A 23816-nucleotide genomic window follows, 5' to 3' on the forward strand; every position below is an offset into this window, starting at 1 on the left:
AATTCATTGAAAGACAAAAATATACTACCTATTTCTGAATAAAATGAAGTAATCTTTATGTCCAAGGACAAATAGATGCCACATTAATCTACTACAGGATTACTAAGCAGGGTCATGAAGGTCAGTTTATTGGACACCATATACTATGATTCAGCAATTTTTATACTGTGACCCCTTAAACATTTTGTTGGTTTTCGCTTTTTTGTTTGTGTGTTTGTTTGACAGGGTCTCCCTGGTTCCAGCCTGCCTGGAAGTCACTGTGTAGACCAGGCTGGCCTTGATCTCACAGAGATCCGCCTGCCTCTGCCTCCCAAGGGCTGGGAATAAAAGTGTGCCTCACCACATCTGGCATCTCTTAAACATTTTATACCAAGGAACCTGAAGCTACTGTGATCTGTGTGATCTGCAAAGGACCTACAGGCAGTGAAGGGACAGTTCAGCCAGAAGATGCACAAGCCTTAGTCGGGCAACTGAGGGCATTAATTTAGTTTGCAGTCTTAAAGTATGCTATCCTTTTGTTTGGAAAGTGCAATTAAAAGTAAAAAATAAAGTGGCACTCAAAGTCCATTTGCACACACAAGTAAGTGCGTACTAAAATTATACCTCAAATGTGATTACAGAGAGGGGAATGAACCAGTAACTCCAGAGCAAGAAGAAAAATATCTCATGTTTTCTCTCCTATGTGGAATCTAGATGTATATGTATGCATGTATGTCATCTAGATGTGTGTGTACATGGGTATGTAGCTGTCATAGAAGCAGAAAGGGGACTGGGGGGGGGGAAAGCGGAACAACAGAGGCCGATGAGGTGCAGATACAAGCAAAGCACAAGGGTACATGTGTGTGGGAATGCCATAAAGAAATCCAGCAGTTTGAAAAAATTATGTAAAATGCAAAAGATCTGATTGCATATAAATGGTAGAGAAATAAATTATCTATTTTTATTCTTAATAGCTAAGTAGCAGACTTACTTCTGAAGTAAGCCGCATAAAAGAATTCTTTTTCTTTTGGGGGGAAAAATAACATTTTCCAAAAATACTATTGAGAAAAGACTGCTTTCTAGAAAAACAGGTAGGATGGTTATACATATTCAGGTAGTATAATATTATAACAAAGACTTTTGCTGGAAATAAAGCAGTAAATATATTAATCTCAATAGTGATTATCTCTAGGTGGCAGGACTGTAAGTCACTTCTGTTTTTCTTCTCACAGACTTTCTATTTTTAAATTTTTACAATCTTTTCCTACTTTTATATCTGAAAAGTTATTTATTTATTTTTATTTTGTGTGTATGAGTATTTTGCCTGCATGTATGCAAGTGTACCACATGCATGCAATAGCTGAGGAGGCCAGAAGAGGGTGTCAGATCCCCTGGAACTTGAGTAGCTACAGATGGTTGCTAGCAGCCATGTGAGTGCTGGAAACCAGACCTGGGTCCTCTGCAAGAGCAGTCAGTGCTTTTCACTGCTGAGCCATTTCTCCAACCCCCTAAAAAAATTTCTAACATACATGTATCTTCTCTAAGGAATGGTCCATATTTCTAGTGATCATTCCTTGGCCTCAGTTTTGACAAGGTAATTTTCTTAATGGCAAAACAAAGATCTCAGCTGTAAAATAAAAAGATGAATTTTCCTAGAAGGAAAAATAAGCTACCATCCATCAACAAGTCTTAATGAGTCAGAGGATAATCCTCTGGAAGCCAGGCTGTTTTAAATTTCTACTGCTCTGAAGTTTAAACAGAATGCTGAATTTTTTAAATATCTGTAAACTTTAGACATATGTGGTCTGTAGTAGGGCTAGAAAGTGAGTGGCTTTCCTTCCTTTTTGGCTCTGGATCAAAATGCTTATCACTGCTGGTTCAAAGAGCAGGCAACGCCGGAAAAGAGAAGCTGTGCGGTATCCTAGCTAGGAGTATTTGGGGGTGGCACTGAGTAACACCTAATAGTCAAGCAGGTGTTTCTAACCAATGCAGAGAATGAGTGAGGCTAACTGGAAGTTGCTATCAGTAGGCCTCCCCTGGACTTCTGCCAGAATGAAGCAGGCAGGAGGAATATTGAGGGAGAACTGCTGGGTCACGAGAATGGGATCTTGCATGCCTGTTACTTTCCACACATCTATGGCATCTTTTAATCTTCACAACATTGTGACCCCACTTTACAGATGAAGTGGTGAGGTCCATAAAGGTGGGTGACTTAGTTAAGATCACATTCTGAGTATATGTGGTCATGGAAGGGGTCTAACCTTGACTTTCAGGCTTAGTTACTCTGGGAGAGAAGATAGTAAACTGTCAGTGAGACCATGAAGTAAACATGTTACCACCTCTGCCCCCCCCCCACATGATGTCCATTCCCATTTCAAATAGTCATAGAGGAGCAGTCTTACATAAAACTCTTCAGATGCTTCTGCAGGTCCCGGAAGTAGAGAGGCCTTCGGTGGCAATTTGAGTTCATATGTCATTATACTCCACCTGACAGGAGAAAATTCGTTGGTCTAAATTTCTTTAAATTTTAAGAAATTATTTACGTCTCAAATGCGTGCATACATTTGTTTGTAGACTGGTTTTACTGTATCTTAAAGCAAGAATGAGGAAAGAGATGGAATTGTGACAAACTCATGAAATACCGGATTCATAGCTGAGTGGCCTCCAAACATTTCAACACCAGGCCCGTGAGGAATGCTCCCATGTACCACAACTTACTGTTCTTTATTCAGTGCAAAACATTCCAGCTTTTTAATTTTTTTTCTGTTCTATTTTATATATAATTCTCATTGCAAAGTACTGACTAGATTGTACGTTATTAATGGACTACAACCCAAAGTTCTAAAACAATGTCTTAGATTAAATAAATGCATACTACCTCTGAAAAGCAAACCACTCATCATATAACAACCACTCTTGCCATGTGTATGTGTGTGTGTGTGTGTGTGTGTGCGTGTGTGTGTGTGTGTGTGTGCGTGTGAGAAATAATATGTGTGTGTGCGTGTGAGAAATGAAAATGAGGTAAGCACTCCTTAACTTAAAAACGAGTAAATGTGAGCATGGGGTGGAGGGAAAATATTTTAGAAATAATACTTAATTCAAGAAAAATTATTTCAATTGGTACTAAGTAGTGATTCCAAATGTTTATTCATTTGTAAAAGCCATCAACTCAAGATAATTCCAGTCTTCTACTTCAAAATTTGGGGAAAATGATGGGCCAGGGCATTATTACAGACTAATAAGATGAGAGACAAAGATTTTGTATAGGTACAAAGCATTATAAAAGCAGTATAATAACACATGAATTTTACAAAAAGCTGATGCAAACATAAACAACTAAAGCTGATAATAGAACCTAGAGACAAATCCTAAAATCAGTATTTAAACAGATCCTAGAGTATCACTCAGACTAATGAAAAACTTCCCTCAAATGATCTAAGTTATATATTAAGAAACGTGAACTGAACAGTAACTTGTGGCTACTATTCAGTTCTTGACATGAAAATATTATAAGGGCTGGAGAGAGAGAGCTCAGGGTATAAAGCCTGCAAAATCATGATGACTGGAGCTTGGATCCCCAGAACTATGTAAATGCCAGCATGGTGGCCAGCCTGTATTCCAGCCTAGGAAGACAGGGACAGGGGATCCTCACAGCAGGCTGACTAGCAAGACTAGTAATATCAGCAAGCTCTGAGTTTCACTGAGCTGCCACAAAGAATAAGGTGGGAGAGAAATTGAGGATGATGCCCCAACATTGACCTCAGCCCTCTACAGGCATGCACACAGGCATGCACACAGGCATGCAAAATGAAAACACATACACATGATAAATGGAAAAAGGCAAAAGAGGAAATATTGTAAATGAATAACATTGTATTTACATCCATCCATCCATCCATCCATCCATCCATCCATCCCATCCCATCCCATCCAACTATGCAACAGATAAGTATGAACATCTCAAAATGAAAGACACGGTGTAAACACACAAGAAGACAGTTTCCCTAATGAAGTACATAGTCTAGCACAAAAATAGGAATAACACAAGTAATCAATTAAATCTGAAAATATCCAAATAAAAGAAAACTACAATTAAAAACATAAAATGTAACTTTGATCATATCAAGACTGCCTGAGCCTTCTTGGAGTGAAAATATAGATGGCTTCGCTCTTCCAGGAGTGGAGTGAAGGCGAAATCAAATGAGCACAGCAGAAGAACCAGGAGAACAACCTGAGTTTTTCTTATTCTTCTCCAAAAGCCTCAGTCTAGATCTTTGTAAAATAGTCATTATATAATATACACATAATCTTAAAATTACTAAGGTCATAGTTTTAGTCAACTAGTTTAAGGAACAAAATATATATCCAGTCAAGGTTTATCTAAGAATATTTGTTTTCTTTTACCCAAGCTTTATCTATATAGCACATAGTAATTAAAAGTACCAGACTGGTGGAACTAACCTTCTTGGATGTTTAACAGTCATACTTTGAGGCCTACACTAATTTGGTCAGAGGGACTTAAGGACAGATTTTGCTTCTTGCCCTCCAAGGTTGACTAAGTTCCAGGTGACTATGGAACATCTCTCAAAATGTCCTGTAACTGTGGTGAGTCACCTGTTCTCTTGTTCAGGGAGGACATGGAGACTAAAACCAGATGGACTTGAAACAGTGTCCAGTCAACACAAAGGAAACATTTCCTCCATGCTTCCAAGGGAAGCCAGCCACCAGTTAAGCAGGACCTTTGACTGATCTTCACATAGACGGAACTGGTAAAAGAAAGGAGCCAGGGGCTCCTCCCAAGCCCATGTGACCCCTGAGGAACAGATCCTCAAATGACCTTAAGAGTAAAAATAAATTGGTTTATTTGGGCCAACTGTATGGTCTTAAACACCCAAAAGGAAAGTATAACCAAAGATTAAAGTGATCAGTATATTTCTTTGAGAGTTCAAGGGATTACACTTCCCAGACATTAAACTTAAGTCCATATAAAATGTTAGACAATTATTTCTCATTGATGATTTTGTTTCTAATCACAAAGTACTGCTCAGATGTAAGACTTCAAATCTTGGTCTGCAATACTGTAGTACCAACCTGTAGCTAAAGGAGACAACCCACCATTGTTCTAAAATGATGGTTAAATTTGTTTTCTCCCCCTATCTAGAAGCCTTTGCGAGGGAATTGACACTGATTCTAACCACTCCAACAGATATCAAAGTGCCTGAAAACAAATCCTGAGTCCATCACTCTGGAGTCCAGCCTGGCAGACAAAAGAAAAATGAGGAGGAACCCAATAGAGGGATGCTTTGGAAGCCCTTGTCAAGAAATCCCAATGGACTCTGATATGAGCATTTGAAATTTGCCCTATTTTGACTTTTTTCTGGTTCCCTGTCTAGAACTTGTAATGCCCGTACTTCTCCTTCACATCTCCTAGGCACCAGTCAAGGATTTTCTTTCCTCCCTACAGTTAAGAGTTATGCAATTTCGAAGTTTTTTTTTTTTTTAGATAGTCCCACTAAGGGGCACCCCAATTGCCTCCCCCTGCATCCCTGTTCAGCATGGAAGAAGCCAGAGAGGTCTGTGCCCTGATTCCCTATCTGCAATTTGGGTAATCTCTTCAGGGTATAGTGTGATAAGAATAGGAGGTAGGACTTGGCTAGACAGGGTAAAAAGACCCCAAAGAAAAGTAGACAGTTTCTTGGCTAAAAATCAAAATGTCCTTGGGCCTCTTAGCAACATACTCTGTTCCAAAGGCCAAAAATGTCAAAGGTATTTGGGAGCTCTCATCTAATCTCTAGAAGATTTTAAGGTTACCTCTTCAGAGGGGGTAATATTAGAGTAGCAAAAAGCCCCATTTAAAAAAAAAAAAAGGAGTACACAAAGTTTTTCAGGAAAAAGTGATGGGGAGATATGGGAGGAGTTGGAGGAGAGGTAGTGGGCATGGATTTGATCAAAATATCTTATATGCATGTATGAAATTCTCAATAAATTTCTTAAAGTTAAAAAAAAATAGTCATGGGGCTAGAGAGATGGCTCAGTGGTTAAGTGCACTGACTGCTCTTGCAGAGGACCTGGGTTTGAGTCCCAGCACCCACATGGTGTCTAAGAACGGTCTTTAACTCCAGTTCCAGGGGAACCTGACACCCTCTTCTGACCTCTGCAGCATTGCCTGACACAGGTGCACTTACACACATGCAGGCAATATACTCATACACATAAAATAAAAATATATAAATAATTTTTAAAAATAATAAAATAAAATAAAAAATAGTCATAATAATGCTTCTGTGAGTCAAGTCACAGTATAGCTTTAAAGTTCAAATAAATATGAATGAAAAGTCTACATATTAGCAAACGTTATGCTTGTTTTTCATTCTTTTTGAGGTGCTAGGGTCACCTGTTTTTCACAAACAGTGAACTAGCAGAGAAGACAAAATATGAATCTAATAAAGATCCCCTTCTCCCTTGTTCTGTTTTGGGCATGCCTGTAGGCATCAAGGAGTTTCACCACAGAGGTGCTGTTTCTCACCTAACCACTTGGAGGAATGACTTTCTATAAGGCATTTCCTAGGATGCATTGAGATTGGCCTTTAAATCTGTCACAAAGAAAGCACTTAAAATATTCTGTTAAAGCCAGCAAGATGGTTCAGTGAGTAAAGATGCTTGCCACCAGGCCTAATGACCTGAATTTGATCCCCAAGACCCACATAATGCAAGGAGGCAACTGACTCTAAATTATCCTCTGACCTCCACACTTGCGCTGTAGCCTGCTCAGGAACACACACACACACACACACACACACACACACACACCAAACATTTAAAATACTCTGTTGTTTGGTAAGCAAAGCATTGGACAGTATGGAAAATTACAATTGAACTCCAATTTTTTTTAAAAGTCCAATTTATTTCATTCAAATTCTTTCTTCTCAGTTTTACTTAGGTATAACAGACAAAAACTATGCATTTAAGATATCCAAGATGTTTTGATGTACATAAACACGATGAAATGAGTACTACACCTATCTATAATCACACTGTTACCTTTTTTCATGTGTATATACATACATATATGTATGTATAGCTAGAGATTATATATGTGGTGCATGTGTATATGTGTGCATGTTTGTGTATATGAGTTCAGGCGTGCATGTGCCACAGCATGTGTGTGGAGGTCAGAGGACAAGCTAGGGTGCTGGTCCTCACCTTCCACCTTGTTTGAGGCAGAGCCTCTTCGTTCACAGCTTCCTCTGCCAGGCTGGCTGACTTGTGAGCTTCTGGGGACTGTCTTACTCCTTCCTCCCATTCTGCCATAGGAGCCCTGGGATTACAGACCTGGGCTGCTGCATCTGACTTTAAATAGGTCCTAGGGACTCAAACTCAGGTCTTCACATTTGCCCAGCAAGTGTTTTACCCACTGAACCGTACCCTCAGCCCCCACCTCCTCTGTCTTTTTTTCTCTCCTTCCTTCCTCTCTCCCTCCCTCCCTTCCTTTCTAACCTCCAGGCTCTTTTAAGGATTAGAGACTGAATCCAGTTCCACCCCAGATTATAAACCATATGGCCAAACTAGTAAGTGTCTCTCCTTCTTGCACTTTTGGATAAATACGGGCTAAGTTCTATGATCCAGCTCTCTTTTTCAATATGCTGTCAGCAAAAGAATCAGAGCATTACAACATTACAGTATGACAGACAAGGTTACAATTACTGGGGTTATAGCTCATCTTTGGGTAATTACATTTTCCACTGGCGGCTCCCTGATGAGATTTTGTTATTTTCAGGAAGAGTTCCACAGATGGCTAATCTTATCAAAGTTGTTTTGATTCATGCTAGTTTGAGTCTATAATGATATTTTGACATTTGTCTTGTACTCATGGGGGTGGGGTAATTGCTGCTTACAGAATCCTGTTATTCCCTAAATCCAAATTCTAAACACCTTTGCCACAACAATCAAGCCTATACAGGGTGATTTCTGTTTTTGTTTCATACATAGGTCATTCCGGAGAGAAAGGGAAGGAGAGAGAAATGGACACAGAGACAGAGAGAGAAAGAAGAGATGTGATCAAGAACAATGTAAATACAGTGACAGTTCCTTCACTTTCACATTTTCAGATGTCTTTCTAATAATTCCCTGTCTCTGAGGCAGGATTCTCTAAAACTGATAATGTCTTTCTTAGCTTTCCTGAAATGCTAAAATGATAGGAGTCTTACTATTCTAGTCATCAAAAGCTTCTCACTGCAAAATTAACTTTAAAAAGTATTTTATTTATTATTGTTTCGTTTGTTTTTTTTTCAGTATTTTTGAGACAGGGTCTCCCTGTAGCCCCAGCTGTCCTGGAACTCACTATGTAGACCAGGCTGGCCTTGAACTCACAGAGCTCCGCCTGCCTCTGCCTCCCAAGTGCTGGGATTAAAGGCATGCACCGCCACGCCTGGCTTATTTATTATTTTTATTTTATGTGTATGAATATATTGCCTGCATGCATGGAAGTGCACCTGTGTAATGCAAAAAATTAACTTTTTAGCTTTCCTTTTTAGACAGTGATTAAAAGCAACTGGTATCACTGGGCATGGTGCTGCATACCTATAATCCCAGCACAGAGGGAAGCTGAGGCAGGAGGTCTCAAGTTGAGGTCAGTATGGACAGGGTAAGACCCTAGCTCAAAACCAAAACTAAACAAAAATTAGTACCAGTAGAATCTTCTATATTTAAATTAATTCACTGGAATCCTTTTTGTCATTCATTCATTCACTCATCACTAAGCACCTTTATTGAGTGTCTACTTTGTGCAGGCTCGGTGCAGGATCTCAGAGATCACAAGACCAGGAAGTTCCTTCATTACAGAGTGGAAATCAAGCTTCATAGGATGTACAGTTAGTAAAATGAAAGCTATCAAAAAGTGACTTCAGAGTGCCATTTTCTGTCTTGTTTTAGAGGCAAATTTTCTTTTACCTGTCCAACATTTTGGTACTGGCTCGTTCCAGCTTCTCTAGTATCTGAGGAAGTTGAGTGTCATCATCGTATGAACCTCCCCAGCCAAGTACTCGAGCGAGATCGTTGCCAGTACCCAAAGGCAACACCCCAAGCTGGCACTGCAAAAGAGCACAACAGTGATACTTTCAGACACGTTGAGAACAAGGACCTGGGGTTCAAGGCTAGCCTAAGCCATAAAGTGAGTTCAAGGACAGCCTGGGCTACAGAGCAAGCCTCTGTCTCAAACAAACAACTGAATTAGCACTTGCCTGTTTATTCAAGTTCAGCTTATCGATCTCTGACAAAACCCAACCTACACTTCCATCTCCTCCACAGACAAGAATCCGAAAGTTGTCAAACTTCTGAAATAATCTTAAACTGAAAGTAAAACATTTGTTTTTAGTATAAGCATATTTAAAAAAATACTTCTCCAATTCTTGATCATTTTATTCACTATTATTAATGTTCAGATTACATACAATAATTTTTACATATTAATTGTACTTTAAAAATTAACAGGTATAATTGTTAACTAAAGAAAAATTTTGATAATAAGACAGTGAGGAGTTATAGAGCAAAAACAGATAAACTAGAAGAAAAGGAGAATGAAAAACAAGAAAAACAAACAAAACAAAGCAGAATCAGGACACACAAGGAAAGGAAAGTAACACAAGATGGCGAAGCAGAGGTTTTTCTCTGTCCATCATAAGGATGTGTCATTTCCATTCGAGGGACAAACCAAAGGAGGGTATCTCAGAGGTGGTGGTAACACCAGGTGCCAACAGCGTTCCTACAGACACAGCCTTTGGAGTCCTCAGGTCTCCTCTCCTCCTCTCTAACTCAGCCATTCCTTTAATCTCTGTCCCTCTTAATGTAAACTTCTGAGATGTTCCACATCCTCAATACATCCTGGCAAATCTGAGTACTGTGGAACAACCTCCAGGAATTTCACAGAGAGATGCTTAGAAGTTTAGAAAACGAATGGCCCCTCCACTGGACCTCTATAGCAAAATCATACACAGGCACTCAAAAGGGGATAAAGTGTCTCAAGGGCTATTTCCCCCCAATGAACGGCTATGTAGCAAATCTTATAGTTCAGGTTTTAAGTTTTTATGACACCACAGAAATCTCAAAAGTATAGTTAACATTAGGTACTTTATCATTTATCTGAAATCCTTCAGGAACTGTCCTTAAAATCCAAGACAGTAGTACCTACATTGGCTAAGTCACTGACTGTGTGTATTAAATATATATCAGAATTAGTTCTCTGTACAAATAATTTTCTTTTTAAATTTATTTTATGTACATGAGTGTTTTGCCTGCATGTATGTAAAGCGTACCCACATCATGTAATGACCACAAAGGCCAGAAAAGGGCATTGGATCCCCTGGAACTGGAGGTACAGGTGGTTGTTAGCTGCCATGTGGGTGGTAGGAAAAGAGCCCAGGGTCCTCTGGGTAAGCAGCCAGTGCTCTTAATCACAGAGCCATCTCTGCAGCCCCCAAAATAATTTTCTAATGTTAGTTTGTATTTTACATCTTTTGCAAGTTTATCTTTCTTAGAGCTATATAGTATTTGTTTGATGTATAATATATTCTTAAAATATTTTCTATATAAATTTTAAATTTTTGATAAGTTTAGAATATGAAGAAGTTGTATAATATCAAGTAGGTTGTGTTCAAATGTGTAACCAGGACTTTAAGTTGGAGATACAGCTTAGTCAGGGAGCACTTGTCTAGCATGTGTAAAGGCACAGGTTTGATCGCCAGTACCAGGAAAAACAAACACCCAACAAAACTTGATGAAGCTTGAAGAAAGGAAGGAGAGCAACACAGAGATGTCTAGTGGAACCTGTGATTTTTATGAGCTGAAAGTAGGCACATTTTATGCTTAGAACGGCATTTTACTCAAGTAAGATGTATCAATAATAAATTACCCTAAGTGAGGGCCTCCATTCATTAAATCAAACACCTGAGCTGGATTGAGCAACTGTTTAAAACGACGAAGGAACTTCACTCCCTGATTGTCCCCACTCTTAGAATTGACGAACACTAAGAGAGGACTAACACAGAATGAGAATGTTGCTCTACAGAAACCTGCAAAAAAGAAAAACACATAGGACAAGATTAATAGGTACATCCTTCTCTTTTAAATTATTAACAGACATCTAGAGAAAGGAAGATAAATTGGCAGAAATAAAGAGCATTGTTTATTGCTGGCACATTGTTATAATTAAATAAGGTTACCCAAATAAAGCTAGATTTACTGTTTACAAACTAACAATACAAAACTTTTAAAAAATATTCTCTTTAATGAGAAATCATACCAAAGATGGTAAAATTATCAGTAAAGATTACTTGAAATATACCACTTGCCTTAACAACAAATCTAATCTATGAATACACAGTTCTCAAAAATTCATGTTCATAGTATTTTATAATATTTTAATTATTCTTTGCAGAGGCCTGAGAAAATATTTTAAAACTTGTAATAAATAAAGGAAATGGTATACCAGGGATTGGGAGAACTATTAATAGCACAGACTTAGAGGAATCACATCCCCTGAGCTTTACAGCCACATACACAACACATACTAAAAGTTTGTAAAGCATAAAGAACTGTCAACAATGGAGGACTTTAATCAAAATATGCAGTAAAAGTTTCTTATAATATGGTTTGCTTAGAAGGAAGTTAGAAGTACATTGTCCCCAAACTAGCGTTGCTCCTGGTATAATGGCAATATGCTTTTAATCCCACATTCAGGAGGCAGCCTGGTCTACATAGTGAGTTTCAGGACAGCTGGGGCTACAGAGAGACCCTGTCTCAAAAAACCAAAAAGCAGTAAAACCAAAACCTAGTGTTGTAGAAAGTTTCCTCAGCACTTACAATTAAGTCTTGTAAGATTCTAGAAACAGTAAATGCATTCGGATGAATATAAATTCCTGCAATGAAATTACAGGAAAGCACATTTTAATAGGGGGACAAGCTAATGGGCAGTTTCAACCGTGGTGTGAAAATACATACAAGAATTAACCTTTTAAGACTCCATTTCAGTACAAAACAATAATCTTACTTTACTTACTGGTTTGTAAAACAAATATTGCAAGCCTTATACCTGATATTTTGGCCAACGTTTTAATAGCTGGACTACAACTTTTCATTTGAAATATCCATTGGCATGTAGCTCACTGATAGGGCACGTGCCTAGCTTTACAAGACCCTGAGTGGGTTTGATTCCCAGCACACACACAAAAAAAGTAAATTCTTTAAACAAATGAATATACTTTTTGGCATTTTAAATGAAATTAACATTTAAAAACTGACCAGTTTATTTACGGTAGGAAATTAAATCAGCATTAAATATACCAGAAATATACATACTTACACTACTGCTACGTACCATCAGAATCAGTGCTATTTAGTGCAATTGGAGGTATGATAGATACTTTACACTGGCCAAGTGGACATACAGGATGGTACAAATCTTTACAGGCGGTGTGTACCTAATAACAAATAAATAAATCTTCAAGAATCAAAAAAAATTAATGTCTGGCTGTGTTATAAATCACATTTACAGAACTGATCATTCAGGATCAATGTCATCATAAAATGTACAGAAGTTAGGCAGGCATGGTGGCACATGCCTTTAATCCCAGCACTTGGAAGACAGAAGCAGATGGATCTCTCTGAGTTCAAGGCCAGCCTGGTCTACATAGCAAGGGACAGGCTAGTCAGAACTATATAGTGAGACCCTGTCTCAAAGTAAAAACAACAACAACAAAAATGTTCAATAATTAATAAATCACTTAACGGCACAATATTTACACCTGGAAGGAATAGATAACATCTTAAGTAAGGGAGTTCGGTCTGTGTACTCTGCTTCCATGATTGTCTGAAATAAATAATTATACATGGTGGTGAATGCCTGATGATGACAAGGGTAGAGGAAGAGGTGAGAAGGAGCAAGAGAAAGAGAGAAAAGAGAAGAAGGGACAGAGAGGGAGGGAGGGAGGCATTTATCTTACAAAATTTCTCACAGAATTTAATGAAAATAAAGAAGTTTTTAAATAATTTATATAAAATTTAATAGTTCAAATTACGTCAGTGCACAGCCTACTGAACTTGGCATTCTGTCAAAGGATGGTCACACACACACACACACACGCACAGCTACAGCAAATTACATTTTGAGTATCTGCAATAATCAGGTGGCATATCAGGAAAAGGTTTTCAGAGAGCACCAGGTAGGTTTTTTTTAATACCAGAAAAGAATAAATTACAATGTGGTAAAACCAATGCAGGAAAACAATAAACTGTGGGAAGGGAATCATAAGACACAGGAAATCCAGGAACACAAGCCACTGTACAAACAGGACATTTGAAAAAAGGACCAGGGACAGAAATAGGCCAAAAAAAAAAAAAAAAAAAAAAAAAAAAAAAACAAACCCATGGCCACCCTAGAGGGAATACACTTCTAAAATAAATGCCATTATGTCACAATGGGGGGGGGTGTGCAACCAGACTGTGCTTTCAAAATTATTTGCTATGCCTCTGAACCATATAAGAGACCAAGTTAGAGAAAGATGCTAATTTAAAAGGATGGAATAGGGGCTGGAGAGATGGCTCAGTGTTTAAGCTGCTCTTGCAGAGGACCCAGGTTCGATTACCAGCGCCCACATGGCAGCTAACAACTGTCCATAATTCCAATTCCAGGGGGGCCAACACCTTCTTCTGACCTCCGAGGGCATTGGTCGATAGGGGTGCTCTTACATACATGCGGGCAATACACTCATAAAAAATAAAAATAATAAATAAGCTGGGCATAGTGGCGCATGCCTTTAATCCCAGCACTTGGGAGGCAGAGGGCAGGCAGATCTTTGTGAGTTAAGGCCAGCCTGGTCTACATAGTGAGTATAAAAATAATAAATAAATAAATAGGAATGGAATAATTCCAAACTCTCACCATTGTTTTACACCAAAGGCATTTCCAATCTTGCAGACGGAGAACACTGCCACATGTTTTGTCACAGACCACGCACTTGGCACTCACAGGCAAGTTGCCTTCAAGCCACTGGTGAGGCATGGCAACCTATGGATAGGAGGAAAGGCAGTAAGAGTGAAGCCTGAGAGGACAGCATCCTGATACTGCAGAAGATATGAAGTGACTTCTTAGTCTACAGAGTCAATCACATGTATCATGTGAGGTAGTCACTCATTTATTTATCCCACATTACATTCAGGCATCCATCCTGCCTGAATCCTGTAAGTATACAGGGATAAGACAAAAGGCCCGCCTTTTGAGAATCAGTAGAAATCTAAATGAGGAGAAAGGCATGCAAACGGGTTATAAGATAATGATCTTTAAGGGATTCCTATGCAAGATGTAATAGAAGCTGGGTTGAAGGTGGGAGCACTGTTGAAAGGAAGCCCCAGAGTCTGCAGAGTGAGCGCCTCAGCTAAGCCTTAAAGCACAGAGCTGTGACACCAGCCCAGCCCAACAGCCACTCCTAAGCCTTGTAACATCAGGTTTCCCTTATAGATCAAGGACTTGGGTAGGCTATGAACTCACAGTCAACTAGCACCTGCATGTAGCCCACATAATTAACACTCCCACTTAACTCTCTGTCATTATGCTCCCAAAGAGCAGAAAGTAAGAGAGATGCAGGAAGGAGCAGGGCCACGGCAGCTTACACCATCTTCGTCCTCTATGATGTCCTTCCCAATGGAGGCCAGTGTAGTCCATTTGCAGTTATTTGTTGCCCTCACTGCACATCTTTTGTGAGCCTTGAATTTACATACTAAAAAAAAAAATCATAAGTTAGCCATTGTAAACAAGTGCTTTTAAGTGAAGGAAATTATAGTGTTAATTTTTTTTTTTTTTTTTTTTTTGGTCTTTTTGAAGCAGGGTCTCCCTGTAGCCCCAGCTATCCTGGAACTCACTACGTAGACCAGGCTGGCCTTGAACTCACAGAGATCCGCCTGCCTCTGCCTCCCAAGCGCTGGGACTACAGGCATGTGCTACCACGCCCGGCTTAGTAAAATTTTTAAAGGATGTGGAAGGAGGAGGAAGGAAAACAAGTTTGTTTTTGTTTTGTTCTTTTATTTTGAGACAAGGTCTCCCCGTAGTCCCAGCTGGCCTAGAACTCACTATGTAGACCAGGCTGTCCTCAAACTCACAGAGATCCACCTGCCTCTGTCTCCCAAGTGCTGGGACTAAAGGCGTGTACCACCACGCCCGGCTCAAAAACAAGTATTTTTTTAAAAGTTTAAGTTCCAAAAATACTGATAGCAATTTAAGAAACTAATTCAACACAATCAAAATAATTCAATAACGTGTAAATATCAAATCAGAATGGTGCCACAGAAAATTTAGACTTGTTTCATACATATATGTGTGTATATATTAATTTTTTGCATTTTTTGAAATATAAAGCACAGTTGGGGCACACCAGATGACCGTTACTCAGATCGAAATGAGCCTTTTCGGGTCAGTAAAGACAGAAACCAATTATGTTCGAAAACATTGTCTTAAATAAGAAAAGTGTTTAACGGCTTCTCCAAATTCTCACTTTTATGAATTTTAATCCATCAGGCCTGTGGTACACTCTGGAAATTTTCTTAAAGAGCAGTTACAAACTTCTAGAACTTATGTAGTTTCAATGTATGTACCTTTAATTTTTCAATGATTCTATGACGTGTAAATGACTATTATCCACATCTGACGGAAGTCTAAGACCTCTAAACCACTCCTGAGTAACAGTCTGAGCTGGCGGGAGAGGGAGACAGTGCAACCTGTAGAGCTCTGTTCCCACCCGATACAGCATCCCCGTGCAGCATCACAGCCAATGGCTGATAGAAGTACAATTACAGATTTTATCATTTAAACGCATTCCAACCGAGAGGCCATTGCTGCTTCATTATTAGACCATGCTCAAAATGACTTCAGATGTGTTTGTAGTTGAGAAGAAGCCAGTACTAGTGCTGAACAGTTCAAAAAGCAGTACGCATGATTTTCACTCTTTACCAAACGGGAAGTATGAATGACGAAGCTGTCTCTGTGTGATTACGGATACATTTGCTTTCGGTGGGCATTAAAATAAAGTACCAACTCACAAATCGCACAGTGAAGACACTAACATGAGCTTTATTTAAAGGAATTTAAAAGATGACAATTTAAAAGGATGGGGTGCAATTTAATAGTACAGGGCTCGTCTCACATGCATGAAGCTCTGGATTCAATCCCCAAAGTTGTACAAAAATAAACAAGGCAGCCGCTTCTGGATCCGGCCAAGCCAAGCGGCTCTCTGTGAGTGCGCCTGCTTGTCTGATGAGGAAAGTGCAAGCTCCCTTTCCTTCTTTATCTCTTTTCTAACCAGGCCTTCCTTAACATGGGCTGCCCCAACATTTTGGGTTTCTTTACTTTTTCTCTAAAGTTCCACCATGTGGCTGATAGCGGGCCACATGTCTGATCTCCTGCTGGCTCTAAACAGCATGGCTTTATGGCTTTTTTCCCTCTCTCCATTCTCTTCCTAAGCACAGCTACAGAAGTTTTACAGTTTGTCTGCTCCGAGATTCTTCTTTAAATACTAATAAAATTGTCCCGAAGCTTCAATAAATTAATTAAATAACATGATATCCATTTAAATGACACATAAGTAAAATATTTCAAATAATGCAATATAAATATAAACAATTAGGAATTCTGCCAAAATGTATATATTGTCCTAAGAAAAAGTTTTGCTCTCCACAATCAGTTACAATAAAGAACACTACAAGTTCAAAGATGTTTTTAGACAGTTGTTCCCTGTCCAGTATATTTGGAGCAAAATACTGAATTTTGATTTATGCTCTTTCTAATGATTTTTTTGTTCTCTTTTCCAGAGCAACAATACTTTCCCCAAATTGGTCTTGTGTGTGTGGAGTTACACTGAACTAGAACAAAACTTAAATCTATGTTCCAGGTAACACCCACCACTTCCACCAAGGGCAGTGCTTTCCTGCAGTGGGTGTCTCTGCTTCCTTCACAGTGGTGAAGTCCCAATGGGGGCTATGGTACTTTCACTGTTGGTAGAGGATACATACAAGATGCTACATACCTTCACAGGACAGGCCGTGGGAGGTAACTCCAGAAAGACTCTCTCTGCACACATTACAGAAGGTGGGGCGGGCATGGGAGCAGGCGTACCAGTTATGCATCCCTGAGAAATGTTCCACATTAAACTGGGCCACCTAAAAAGGAAACAATCCAGATAGAGTTGCTGAACAAGAGAGCAAGACTACAGACAGAATTATTTGCAATGTGTATGCTGCAGTTAGGAACAAAATTTCAAGCCATTACTCTTATACTCAAGCACTTTGAAGTAAAAACAAAATCTGGCTTGAACAAATTCTAATGAGACTACAAACATTTATTTTTTCACATTATAGAGTTAGCTCTGTGGTTGCTCTAAGTAACGTCTATGCTCTAGGGACCTGGGACAAGGAGGTGCTATTTACCTCATAAGGTTCTCTGGTCTGTACTGACTTCAGAGAGCTGATCCAATCTTCCATCTCCTTTCTGTTCTCAGCACATAGCATCAGCCTTCTGAATGGGGTGATGATCTGAAAGAGAATATTCAATCCGACGATTATTCATAACCAGCAAGTGGGACTTTGCAAAACCCAGCACCTTACAACGAAGTGCCATCTTTACCCTGAGTCCTTATTTCCTTGAAGAAAATAGAAGTCTCTGTAACATGGATGAGCTTTGTTCTGTGTGATATAATATACACCAAGAGTCTTTTCTTGTCTCTGATTCTATGGTTACTTACTGTGCTTTTTAGCTCTTTCTAAAAACTATGTCCACAAATAAAATTACTTCATGAAACATATCTTGAAACTGGTTTTAAATATACTTTGAAGTAAATTGTAATAAGCTTGGAATTAGTATGTGATTTTCAGTATGGAAAATAGCTTTAAAATGAAAATGAAAAAAATGGAATAGTAAATTTCATAATTGATTTACTATGACATCAAGTAAATTCTGTACCAATTAAGTAATACTGAGTTTACATATCATTCCCACTACATATGTGAATATGATTCATACAAAGAATTTTCCCCCTTGCTGTGTAGAAATCTACTGAATTACTGTTTAGTCAGAGCAAAGCAGAAGAATTAACAGAAAATCCTTTAGTTAGATTGAGGTAAGAAAATAACTGTGGCTTTTATCTTTTTCATGACACTAAGAAAAAGGCAAATTAATTGTATTAAGAACCTCAACGCAAACTCAAGCTGTTTTAGCACCAAAAGTGCTCCAAGCAAGCTTCCAAATTGACATTCTCCTTGTAAACACAGGGTCTTAGATGTAGTCTCGAAGCACTTACTGCTTTTATGCCCATTTCCTACCCTTGATTCAAGCACCACTTAGAAAGCCATCCCCATTTACGTCCCGGTGGAACAAGAGCAAAATGCTGCATTCCTACCTAGGAACAATTTCCAAATAATATATCGCATATTTGTTTATATAGCAAATTTGAAAATTCCCCAAGTTCAATCTCTTCATCAAGTAATATACCTAAATACTTCAACACATCTACGCAGTTTTCACAAATGATTAAAAAATAATCTTCTACAAGGAAAAAGGGATTTATTCCCTAAAGAAGAAACTAGTAGACCTAACATTGATCTTAGTAAGTTGCAGCCCCAAGCAACAGAGAAACAAGCCCATGTGAGCCACTCACCAGCTACTGCCTCCCTGCATGTCACTGAACAGGTCCGTCCATAAGCCCAGAAGCTTTTACTACCTCTGACAGGCACTCACACTTAAATAGAGCCAGCCCCAAGTCACATGATATGGGGGCACCAACTGCTTAGCTTGAGTCTTTAATTGCACATGAAATCGAAGACAGCCTCACTTTCGAATTTTCTGGTTTCAAACAACCTTCTTTGAATAAAGCTTATTAGCTGTTGGTCACTTCTCTTCCTGAATAAATAGTTAATGCAAAGAGCAATGCCTCACTCATTACTTAGGAGCCAAATGGATGCTTTATTGCTTCAAAATGTTTTTCTAGGACAGTTCATCAAATGCGGTGGAGAGGTACCATTAAATCATAATACACTCCTGGCTCTTAAGACTCACACAGTGTTCCAGAAATCTCCAAGTTTCAACAGGCTCACTAACATTATTTGAAGAAGTATTGCTCTAGAATTTATTTTATTTCTTGTAAACTATACGGCGTAACTGTCCTGGTAGTTCTCATCACGATTTTATCTTGAGACAAGTATTATTCAGACAAAGAAATCGACTTTGGTACTTCATTCTTCTATTTTGTTCTTTGTGGAGTTCAGGGAAAAGCACAAAAACTAAAGAAAGTTAAAAACTATCTTCAATGCCTTGCTACTGAAACTCTTTTGAAGTCATCGAGAATTCAAAACTCGGGAGAACACACTACAGAATGGCTTCTAAATTTTTCTAGAGATCTTGGAACTCTCCAGATGCTTCAATTATAAATGACTGCAGCAAGACTATATAACTTAGTCACATATATGCCTTAAATTCTAAATAAAAATGCATATATTTGCAATTTCTCCTCTTTAATCAAAACTTGCTTAAGAACAGTAATTTAAAAAAGTAAAGATCATCACACATTTAAAATCAAAAGTTAGGTTTTTCAAAGGCAAAAAGAAAAGTTATGGTTATTTTGATGTTCAGGTCTTGTCATTAATCATAGGAACCTACTGATTGTAAAGTCACACTATAAGAAGTCAGTGTGATAAAAGAAATCAATTCCTCATAAATCATGCGATGCCAAGATGTCTGGCTTTGAGGCTGCAGTGCTAAAAGCCCACAGAGTCTAGGCTAAGTTAAGCTTGGCACAGCCAGCAAACCTGCAGCCTCCAAAGCTGGCCCCTTCCCTCAGCTCATTCTTCTGCAGGCATTACGTGCTCTCCCAATAGCCTGTATGGGAAAGAACCCTACGTGATAGGGCTGACCCCCAGGCTCTGGCTATCCTCTCGCTGAGTTCCGTCAACACAGCCTAGTTCAAATTTTATTAGGGAAACGTGAGAAAGAGCAAATTCTGAAAATAATTTGGTTCTTACATTGAAAGTTTATCTGAATGAGCACAACTGTCAATACGCCCAATTGTGACCATGTTTAGTGTTCAGGATCTCAGATTCCTTATTATAATGAGCAGTATAGGGCTAATGGGAAGCAAAAATTCTTTCACCATATGAAGAGGATTTCCTCCTAAATTTGTTGGGGGGGTCGGGGGTGGGGGGAGTTGGAGCAAGTCCAGGAAGTTTCTGGAACCAGAGGATATGTTACCTTTCTCAAAGGATCTGAAGCTTTCCCATCCTAAACTGTCCCCTGTCCCCTGTCTGTAGTTCTCTTCCTGTACCCCAATATGCAGAAATAATTGTATTCAGGCACATTTAATTAGTGTTTATGACAGCCCTGTAGACCTGGAACATAACCTGTGTGCTGGTCTATTAAAGCAGTTACTGAGTATGTATTGAATGCTAGGGCCAGGGAAGAAACGCAGGGCTTTGTCCCAAGTCTGAGAGGGAGACAAGTAAACCACGGATATACTTGTCTGGAAAACTGCCAGACTACCAAGGGATGACATCTGAATTACTTTCCTAAATGGTACCTAAGATCATATACAAACTTTCCATTAGTAGGTACTGGTTCACATTGAGGGCCACTGGCAAAAAGATCAATCCAACCACAATATTATTCATTTCTAACAATCAAGAATTTCTCAGTCTGGCCAAGTATGGTGACTCTTGTAATCCCAGAAACTGGGAGGCTGAGGCAGAAAAGATGTTTTGAGTTTGAGGCCAGCCTGGATTATGCAGTAAATTCTCAGCCAAGCTGGTTTACAGAATGAGACCCTGTCTCAAAAAAAACCAAATATTAAAAATAAATAAATAAAAATTCTATCTGATAAAGTACTAAAGCACTAAATGTAAAAATCCTTTACAATGGTAACACTGTGGTTGCACTTTACATTAATGTGCTCTAGCAAAATGAAACAAAGAAACCAGATACATAGCCAAATACAACTGGCAAAGGAACTACCAAACAATTTAATTCTTTTGGTTGTTGTTTATTGGGAGGTGTTTTGGGGGGTTTTGTTTGTTTTGTTTTGTTTACAGACAAGGTCTTCCTGTAGCCTCAGCTTCCCTGGAACTTACTATGTGGACAAGGCTGGCCTCAATCTCACAATAATTCACCTGCCTCTGCCTTCTGAGTGACGGGATTAAAGGCATGTGCCACCACTTGCTGGCTTGTTCATTACAATTTTTAAAGGAAATACATAGTACTTCTGTAATAAAAATATCATTTGGGGGAGCTGGAGAGATGGCTCAGCGGTTAAGAGCACTGATTGCTCTTGCAGAGGACCTGTGTTCAATTCCCAGCACCCACGCGGCTACGAACCATCCTTAACTCCAGTTCCAGGGGAATCCGAAGCCCTCTTCTGACCTCCGCGGCACTGCACGACACAGGTGCACTCACATACATGCAGGCAATACACTCATACACATAAAATAAAAATAAAGTATTATTTTTTAAATATCTTTTTTTTTCTTTTACTGGTCAAAAGATGGAGGTTTAGAATATAAAAATATGGAGGGAGGTTTAGGTGTGGAGAGGAATGGGAACATAGGGCAGAGGCAAGGGTGGGGGAAGGGATAACACAAAGGATGCTTGAAAAAGCTATTTGGAAACATACTTTATAAGGTATATATAGTCATATAAAGGAGTTTAATTGGAATTGCCCTACACAGGGGATAATGCTCCTCCAAGTCATTGGTTTCCAGATAAAAACCCAATGCCAAGTACGGAATATCTCCTCTGGAGATGTTGGTCAGAGGTTTCCTAGCAAAAAAACCCAAAAAACAAAGCAAAAACAAAAACAAAAACAAAGACAAACAACACAGGCTACTGCCATTGCTCTTGGTTGCCCACCAGAACGTGATGAAAAGACCCTACTCACTGGGGCTGGAGAGATGGCTCAGTGGTTAAAAGCACTGGCTGCTCTTGCAGAGAATCTAGGTTCAGTTCCCTGAACCCACATGGCAGCTAACAACTGTTCATAATTCCAGTTCAAAGGGATCAGATATCCTTTTCTGGCCTCCACGGACACTTCATGACACAGGTACACTTACATACATTCAGGAAAAACACTCATATACATAAAATAAAAATAAATGTATAAGTAAATACCAAATGAATTAAAAAAAAAAACCCACCCTATTGCCAAAACATGACACATTTTGGTCACAAGACATGGAAAAATCAAGTTGATAATGACCTGAAAGCTTCTCCCTTGCTATCTAGCTTTTACAGCACCAGAGGTATATGTAGACTGATGGGGGGAAAGTTATCAAGTCTTACCCAGCTGTGAATCCTGTGAACTACAATAAAGACTGGCATGACAAGATGCAATAGTGGCACGAATGTTATGAGAGCAACCAGCTGCTTTCAGGATGAACTTAAGGCCAGATCCACAGACTGAAATGCATGCCACATATTATAAGTGCCAAGAACCCATGGTTGGGGAGCTCACTTACTGCTACTGTTCTACTAAACGGACATAGTGTCAACCTGCCCTCTAAATTCATAACTCTAGACCTATAGATTAGCGTAGCTTTCAGACCTCATCAGAGAAGTTTCTTAATGTATCAGACAGTGGTTAACACAGAAACATATCTGCCCAAAGTACAGAGAATAAGTGTTAGTGGAGTGCCCAGCCACAAACGGGGCATCTATAGCACTCCCTGTTTAGGATTAGGGACTATTGAGGAAGAGAGAGCAGAAAGATTATAAAAGCCAGAGGTTGGAGAGGACCAGAGTAAAACAGTGTCTTATGAACATGACAGGAACACTGCATTCATGAACTCCCAGCAGCTGTGGTTACCTGCACAAGACCAGTCAGACATCATTCTAAAATGGGAGGGATGGTCTTGGGCCCCACCCTTAACTGAGGAGCTATTCATAGTGATGGCTTCTGTGGGAGGAAGACTCAGCTTTCTTCAAGAGCGTGGCCCCTGGTAGGTCGACCACATTCCAGTGAATGGCCCCAGACCCATGAGTATAAGGGGCACAAATTGGATTCTGTGGATTATTTTATAAAAGAAGACAAGAAGTTGGAGGGAACGGGAGTGGATCTGGGAAGAATTAGGGGGTAGAGTGGGGGATGAATATAATCAAAACACATTATATGAAATTCTCAAAGAATTAATACAAACATATATTTTTAAGGATGTAAAAATATATGATGGCAGGCATGGTGGTGCCGCCTTTAACCCCAGCACTTGGGAGGCAGAGGCAGATGGATCTACAGGGAGACCATGTCTCCTAAGCAAGATTTTTCAAGCTCTTCTACACCACAGAATCACCTGAGAAATTATTACAAATCCCAACATCCCAGCTACTCTCATCCAGGGAAGGCAGAGCTGCTGATCCTCTAAAAAACAACAATAAACCCTCCCAGGTTATTCCAAAGTGCAGACAAGTTTGAGACCCAATGTCTACAGGTATTTTTTAATTTCCTAGAACAATGCTTAAACTAAAAAATGAAAGAAGTTTCTAAAGAGAAGTGAATTAGGCGCTGGAGAGATGGCTCAGCGATTAAGAACACTGGCTGTTCTTGCAGAAGATCCAGGTTCAAATCCCAGCACCCACATGGCAGCTAACAACTGTCCATAACTCCAGTTCCAGGGGATCCGACAGCCTCTTCGGTCCTTTGCAGGCATTGCATGGCATGGGTGCACTTATCTACATGCAGGCAATACACACATACACATAAAAATAAAATAGTTAAAAAAAAAAGAGAGAGAGAAATGAATTAGAAGGAATTGTCTGGAGTCAGAGCAAC

General features: G+C 39.3%; 1 protein-coding gene across 7 annotated transcripts in view; it reads right to left on the reverse strand.

Annotated features, from left to right (window-relative positions):
* The window catches only part of Dgkh (diacylglycerol kinase eta), a 237133-nt gene that overhangs the window by 62950 nt on the left and 150367 nt on the right, over nt 1-23816 (reverse strand). For 6 of the 7 annotated variants that reach the window (XM_029556963.1, XM_029556960.1, XM_029556961.1 and 3 more), the window contains 9 exons: nt 17446-17550; nt 17046-17178; nt 14641-14747; nt 13913-14038; nt 12350-12452; nt 10886-11045; nt 9219-9327; nt 8929-9068; nt 2382-2466 (listed from right to left, as the gene is read on the reverse strand). In XM_029556963.1, coding sequence (XP_029412823.1) covers nt 2382-2466; nt 8929-9068; nt 9219-9327; nt 10886-11045; nt 12350-12452; nt 13913-14038; nt 14641-14747; nt 17046-17178; nt 17446-17550 — 1068 coding nt within the window. Of the gene's footprint in view, nt 1-2381; nt 2467-8928; nt 9069-9218; nt 9328-10885; nt 11046-12349; nt 12453-13912; nt 14039-14640; nt 14748-17045; nt 17179-17445; nt 17551-23816 lie in introns of those variants that run through there. The other variant, XM_017794769.2, reaches the window with a different exon arrangement.

The sequence above is a fragment of the Nannospalax galili genome, unplaced genomic scaffold (assembly GCF_000622305.1).
Source record: "Nannospalax galili isolate Female #2095 unplaced genomic scaffold, S.galili_v1.0 scaffold386, whole genome shotgun sequence".
NCBI lineage: Eukaryota > Metazoa > Chordata > Mammalia > Rodentia > Spalacidae > Nannospalax > Nannospalax galili.